Source organism: Megascapheus bottae, chromosome 22 (assembly GCF_031878675.1).
Source record: "Megascapheus bottae isolate mThoBot1 chromosome 22, mThoBot2.hap1, whole genome shotgun sequence".
Classification (NCBI taxonomy): domain Eukaryota; kingdom Metazoa; phylum Chordata; class Mammalia; order Rodentia; family Geomyidae; genus Megascapheus; species Megascapheus bottae.
Window position 1 is genome coordinate 15,690,058 of NC_143530.1, and position 7,739 is coordinate 15,697,796.

The 7,739-nt window shown below is 36.8% G+C and overlaps 1 protein-coding gene across 1 annotated transcript; it reads right to left on the bottom strand.

The window, feature by feature from the left end:
- Positions 1 to 4,358: 4,358 nt before the first annotated feature.
- Positions 4,359 to 5,330, bottom strand: LOC150048053 (olfactory receptor 2W1). Its single transcript, XM_090355262.1, has one exon. The coding sequence runs from the start codon at positions 5,316 to 5,318 to the stop codon at positions 4,359 to 4,361; it is 960 nt and encodes a 319-aa protein (XP_090211388.1). The 5' UTR covers positions 5,319 to 5,330.
- Between the last annotated feature and the right edge of the window lie 2,409 nt (positions 5,331 to 7,739).

The following is a 7,739-nucleotide window of genomic DNA, read 5'->3' on the forward strand; positions in this document are numbered from 1 at the left end:
TAAAGAAAATTTCTTTCTAAAAATGTATAAGCTCTAGAGCAGTAACAGATCAATAAATTCTAACCATAATGTATACTTGATATGTTTCAGGATTTGTTATTTATCATGCAACATCTAACTTAATATTACTAATACTAAAATAGCATGGGTGAACATTGTATGCAATCCTAGGACAGATTCATCATGTGGTTATCCTTTTATAAAAAGTAATAATAATAAAATCATGGATAGTTAGGCCTTCCATTGCTTATTTTCTATTAAGCATTATCAATCTATCTTAAGAACAGTTAAACAGGTAGTTTTTCTTCCATGTAGCAACTTACCATTTAAACATTTCTAAATAGCTGGGTTATGCTGATTCTGCTGTCTTCCCACTACATCCAGATCTTCTTATTGGACTCTGGGAGAATACAGGAATAAAAACTCAGTCACATTGGACCCACTTTCAGTCTTTTGAGAAAATATGTAAAGCTCAACTATTATGATTTTGACTCTTAAACTCAACAATTATGATTTTCACTCTTAAATGTAAAAATGTAAGGAAGATCCAAGGGGCTGTATACAAAATACCTGAATTCAAATCTTGTGTGTGTATTTTCAGACACAAAGTATTTTCCTCTCCTTGTAGAGTTGCCTGAACTCATTGCTTGAATTAAAAGAAATTGAAAGGTGTAATATTTCTTCATCTCCTTTATGATTTGCGTTGTAGCATTCTTCTAGAAATAAGAAATAATTATACATTGTTTTTAGCAAATTAAAAGACAAGAGCTGCCTGTTTAATTATTAAACATGTTCCATCAGTTCTTCAATACTGACCTTCTTTGTCCAGGATTCTTGTCATTTTCTCCTCTGTCTGTGATCTCAGAATGTGTCAATGGACTTGAAAGCCCTCTGACTGTTATCCAATCTGTAAGCATCAGCCTATTCGCTTTCTTATGCCATTTCATGAAGCTAATAAAATCACTGTTACCATCACTGCCACAGTTTGGGAAGCTTATGTTCTCTAAAAGATGTTCAGAATGGTGGGACACTTCGTGGTAGTCAAAGCCCCTTTGTCCAGGGTAAGTGAGTCCTTTATATAGAAACACAAAGAAGAATGGAATTTTTTTTTCCTTGACTGGAGCCTTTGGGAGGGTAATTCCCAAAGTTACAATTAATTCCCCCTCACAGTGCTCTCCTGTTTAGAATTATTTGATGTTCACAGAATTCAACTCATCAGAGGCTCCCCATCAATATGACCTTATCTTCCTACTAAAGACAATGAGCTTGCTGTTATGCAGCAGGGGAAGTATCATTCACCTTTTTCGACGAGTTCTCAATCAAGCTGAAACTCATATTTACAAGAAAAACTTTTAGAAGTAGGGGAGGATTGGCTATGGAATGAATTCTGAAAGTGACCATGTAGAATACATTAATATTGCACAAATTTCTTCCATCATGAAGTTATTCTTTCTATACTGCTTTGTATTCCTGATTGCTCTTATATTTAAGTTTATTCCCACAAAGGTTTAGAAAATAATCCAAATATCAATCAAATGGCTCACATGTGATATTCATTGATACTATGTTGAAGTATTATATAATGTTTTTTTTAAAAATATCATAGAGGGGCCGAGAGTATGGCCTAGTGGTAGAGTGCTTCCCTAGCATGCACGAAGACTCAGGTTCGATTCCTCCAGTACCACATACAAAGAAAAAAGCCAGAAGTGGTGTTGAGGCTCAAGTGGTAGAGCTCTAGCCTTGAGAAAGTCCAAGGACAGTGCGCAGGCCCTGAGCTCAAGCCCAGGACTGGCAAAAAAAATATCATAGAAAGCTAGGTATCAGTGGATCTTATCTATAAATCTAGTTCTTCAGAAGACTGAGATCTGAGATCAAGGCTTGAAGCCAACCAGGAAGCATAATCTAAGAGAATCTTATCTACAGTTAACTAGCAAAAAGTTGGAAATGGAGATGTGGCTCAAGTGGTAGAGTGCTAGCCATCAGTAAAAAAGTTGAGAAAGAATGTGAGGTTCATATAATGAGTGATTGTTGTCCTTAATGTACTATGTTATCTCTCATCTTTTTTGCTGTTCCTTGGTTATCTCATATTGTTACAGTATTTCTCCTGGTTATCTGATATATTTTGTATATGCTTAATTGGTTATTTGAAATAGGAGAGGGAAATCAAGTTGTGTGAGAGTGGGGGAAGGGAAATGGGGACCAAGACATGAGAAAGGGTATCAATGTTTGTGAAGTAACTTACTTTCTAACTGGTGAATATAATGTAACCCTTCTATTAATTACAATAAAAATATATGAAAAAAAAGAATGTGAGTTCAAGCCCTAGCACCAATCAGCACACACACACACACACACACACACACACACACACACACACACACTGTATATTACATAGAATGAATAACACTAATTAGCATAGTCTTCATGTTGTATAATACTTTTATGGTGAGAACACTTAAATAATGGTGGGCACCAATGGCTCATGCCTGTAATCCTAGATACTCAGAAGGCTGAGATCTGAGGATTGTGGTTCAAAGCCAGAAGTAGAGCTGTGGCTCCAGAAGTGAAGTGCTAGCCTTGAGCAAAAGAAGCTCAGAGACTGTGCCCCAAGTTCAAGCCACAAGACCGGAAAAAATATCTCAATAACAATTTAGAAAAAATATGTGTGTGTGTTAATAAACTCTTCATGTCATTTCTAACTTCATTCTTTTCTTTTTGTGCCAGTACTGAGGCTTGTATCAGGGCCGAGATGCCCTGAGATTTTTTTTTTTTTGCTCAAGGCTGGTGCTATACCATTTGATTCGTAGCTCCACATGTGGCCTTTTGGTGGCTAGTTGGAGATAAGACTCCTATATACTTTTCTGCCCCGACTGGCTCAGCTGATTTGATTTTTACCATTTGACCAACATCTCACATTCTCTTTATTCCTTTGTTGATGGACACATGGATTCCTTCTGAATACAGGCTATTGTATCTATGTGCAATGAACATGGACATGCAAGTATCTGTAGTAAATTCTTATGTTACCTTGGCATGTATTTTCAATATAAATGGGACTTCCTTTTCCTAAAAGCAGTGACCCTCTGTGGTATGTACTTAGACTACTAAAGTTAGGAAATTTTTTAGTATACCTCCAATTATTAATTATGAGACTTATCAAGAGTAAGAATGTACCTCTAAAATGCAAAGGTAATGGATGGGGGGGCCTAGAAAACACATATAACAATGAGATAACATATTATATCTGTAGAACACGTTCACAGGCAAGTGAACACTTTCAGAAGGCAATTTCTAAAAGAGATATCATTTGGAACATAAGAACATTGACAATAACTTAAATCACAGTGAACATTTTTATAAGTCATTACTATGTGATATTAACTAAGCAGGCAAATAATTTTCCTAACAATGTACCCTACTAGTTTGTTTAAGGATTATTATCTTTATTAAATAATAGATCCTATGAGGAAAAAGGTATCTGAACATAGAAAATATCCAATATTAATGCAAAAGTCATATTTCCCATAAAACTTATAACATCATGTAAATTAAACTTAATACGGTAATCTTATAAAATTCCACTACATTATCAAAAGCTTTCTACATTTCTAAAAATGTACATAAAATCCTTGACTATATAGGTTTATGCCCACAGTATTACACAGATAATACAAGTTTTATTATCAACCTGTTGAAATTGGAATGTTCACAGAATGAAAGTTTTATAACTGAATCAGAAGTAAGTATACATTGTCACTATTTTAAATCTTTACTTCAATCCCATACTACTTCTCTATATCATGCTAAAGAAGTACAAGATGAAATTAATGAAGACATTTTATACAATTGATATCATGCTTCATTGAAAAGAGCTGTAAATTGAAATCACTTGATTCAGGGGCTACAATGATCCAAGCCAAATACCTGTAAATATTTAAGTAACAAGACAGAATATTTGAAATGAGAAATAGTAATTAATTAATACTAAATTCCAATTATATATGAATCACTCATTCAGATCTATATTTCTGATGATTGAGTATTGCATTTAATATACAAACTAAATAAAACAGTTTCTTTGAAGCTTTAGAATAAATTAAACACGTTTATTTTTACATTCTCCATGTTCTATATCATGCAAACAGAAATATTACTAATGAGCTACTTTCCCAGATACATGTGGCCAACTTAAAACATAAAGACTGAGAAGGATGATAATGTTTCCATATGCACAAAATGTTTTAAATGAGGACCTATCCTGGTAAGTGTATCTTTATGATCTAAGGATTAATTCCCTCAATAAGAAAAACTAAAGATAATTAGAAAACATATTCTTTTGTTTATTCAAATTCTTTTTATCACTTCAATGTTTTCTTCAGCTTTGCAGATTCCTGGTGAACCCTCATGAGCTTCTTCAGTGCATCCTTCATGTCCTTATTCCTCAAGGTGTAGATGAGGGGGTTGAGACTTGGCGTGATGATGGTGTAAAAGAGGGTGAGGAACTTTCCCTGGTCCTTGGAGGCACTGTTACCTGGCTGCAGGTACATGTAGATAACAGTCCCATAGAATATGGAGACCACCGTGAGATGAGATCCACAGGTGTTCATCGCTTTGCGCCGGCCTGCCTTGGACTTCATTCTCAGCACAGCTTTGGCAATGTAGCCATAGGAGATCAGGATAAGGACGAGGGGGGTGAGGACAATGACGATGCCCAAGGCAAAAACAGACATTTCCACTGCGGTGGTGTCCACACACGCTATCTTGACCATGGCTGGCAGCTCACACAGGAAGTGATCCAGACGGTCGTTTCCACACCTGGGCAGATTCACGGTGAGGGTACACAAGACTACAGAAGTGGCCAGACTAATACTCCAGACCAGGATAATCATCTTGAGACACAGGTGTGGGCTCATGATCACAAAATAATGCAAGGGCTTACAAATGGCTGTAAAACGATCATAGGACATGACAGCCAAAAGAAGACACTCGATGGAGCCAAACCACATGAAAACATAGAGCTGGACGACACAGCCCACATAGCTGATGGTCTTCTCAGGGCCCCACAGATTAACCAGCATCTGAGGGACGATGCTGGTCGTGAAACATAAGTCTAGGAAAGACAAATTCCTGAGGAAAAAGTACATTGGTGTGTGGAGACGAGAATCCCGGAGAGAGGCCAGAATGATAGCTGTGTTCCCCACCAATGTCATGAAATAGAAGAGGGCAACGACTCCTGACAGGATCTTCTCCAGTTCGGGGTGGTCAGAGAAGCCAAGCAGAATGAACCCATGTGAACAACTGTGATTGCTTTGTTCCATAGTCCTTCAAAGTCTGCACCCTACACGGAGAAGAGGGGGAGCAAGAGAAGGAAAAGGAAAGTCATTGTAGCAGTAGGAGGAAGAATGGCAACAGAAAAAATAATTTGTTAATGTGAGCTATCTAAATAACCTGCCATAACATAGAATTAAAGAAAGATGGAAATTAGATTAATAAATTGCTTAATACTGGAAAAATACTAATAGATATAAGATGAAAAGGCAAGCAGAATAAACTCATGTAAATAAAATTGTACAGTTCCATGATTCTCTAAGGCCTAAATCCTAGAATGTGAAGAAATGGAGGAGTTGAGGTTGGAAGAGAATGGCAAGGAAGAAAGAAGGGAGAAATAAAGGAGATTAATAAGAACAGAAGGAAAAAAAACAAGGAAAAGATGAAAGAATAATAAATGAGAAGGAATAGAAGGAAAGAGAAAAGGACAGAAAGAGGAAGGAATTGAAGGAGGGATGGAAGGAGAGAAGCAGTTAATGAGGAGGAGAAATAGTTTGTCTACCTGAATTACAATGACATGAGGAATATAACTAAAGAAAGATAATTTATGTTAAAATTGAAATGAATTATAGATGAAATGGAAATATTTGTCAAAGAATCCAGTGATAGATTTAATATAATAGTAATAAAATTTAATATAATTTAAAAAAACAGACAATGTACATTTCTTCATTCTATTTATGGCACCTAAAGATTTTGTTTAAATCAAATTATAAATACAAAATACATATCTAGCTTGGAGAGTTAAAACTGAAAGTTTAAGATTAGCCTAGTCTAGATGGGTGTGGTGGCTCACGCCTGTAATTGTAGCTGCTCAGGAGGCTGAGATCTAAGGACCGCAGTTCAAAACCAGCCTGGGCACTAAAGATTGTGAGACTTTTATCTCTAATTAAGCACTAGAAAATAGGATGTGGGGCTGTGGCTCAGAGGTAGGGTGGTAGCCTGGAGCTGAAGAGCTCAGGGACAGTGCCTAGGCAGAAAGTTCAAGCCCCATGACCCATTAAAAAAAAATTAACCCGGTCCCATTGAGGTGACTCTAATATTTCTTATAAAACTAGTTAGCTATATATAATAAAGATATTGTTTCATATGTTCAATGCTTTTACCTATAAAATTACTGGTTTTCTTTTCCACATATTATTGACTAGCACTTTAAATCCCTGCTTGCTGTCAGAGATCCAACATTCACCTTTAAATGCTTCATATATCATCCTCCATACCTTTCTTATTAAAACCTGCAAAAATGTATCCATTGTCTTCACATTCAAACCAGTGAGCTTCTGGAAATTATTATCACTCCATGGGTCTAATTTTGCCTTATTATTACAAGATTCTCTGAAATTATGGCCTTCATAGTCTTTAACACATCAACTGCCTTGCAATTTATATAACAAATAGTCCTACCTCTCTCTCTCTCTCTCTCTCTCTCTCTCTCTCTCTCTCTCTCTCTCTCTCTCTCTCTCTCTCTCTCTCTCTCTCTCTCTGTCTGTCTCTCACTCTGTCTCTTTCTCTGTCTCTCTCTGTCCCCCCCTCTCTCTCCCCTCTCCCTCTCTCTCCCTCTCCCTCTCTCTCTCCCTCTCCCTCTCTGTCTCCCTCTCCCTCTCTCCCTCTCTGTCTCCCTCCCTCTCTGTCTCCCTCCCTCTCTGTCTCCCTCCCTCCCTTCCTTTTTCTTTTGCCAATCCTGGGGTTTGAGCTCTGGGCCTGGGCACTGTCCCTTAGATTTTGTGCTCAAAACTAGTGCTCCACCACTTGAGCCACAGCTCAACTTCTAGCTTTTTGTGATTAATTGGAGATAAGACTCTAACAGATTTTCCTGCCTAGGCTGGCTTTGAACCATAATCCTAGGGTCTCAGCCTTCTGAGTAGCTAGGATTATAGGTATGAACCACCAGCACCTGGCTAAATATTCTAATTTTTAGGGATGGTTTTGATTAACCACTCTGACCTCATTCTATTTATCCTTTTTTCAGCTATTCAACATGTCAATGCCCATTCCAATCTAACACACCTAATGTTCTTGCTCTTATTGATAATTTTTATTTATGTTTGGACCACACCTTGTTTAAAGAGGGTTTTCTAGAACACTTAATCTCTTTTTTTGTTTGATATATTCTGTAGGCAATCCTGTACAGGATTCCTAGAAATAGCCAACAGAAGGTCCCAATGAGCTTATGTTCATCTCATGTCTGTTATTTAGCAGTAATTATTTTAAAAAGGAATGTAGCATGATGTTACTCATGTATGAAAGTGATGAAAATAAAAGCACCTAGAGATGGAGATGGAGATCAAATAATAAATGTAAGATGTGCAGAACAATGCTGGAAACATATTATGCCTCAATGTTCTCCCCTTATTTGTATTATGAGATTATAATCATGAATCACGTTGGTAAATGTTTAATAGTCTTTCAAC

Bases quoted from the DNA above. Each gene is read 5' to 3' on its own strand.
- LOC150048053 (XM_090355262.1), bottom strand. From the start codon at position 5,318: ATGGAACAAAGCAATCACAGTTGTTCACATGGGTTCATTCTGCTTGGC.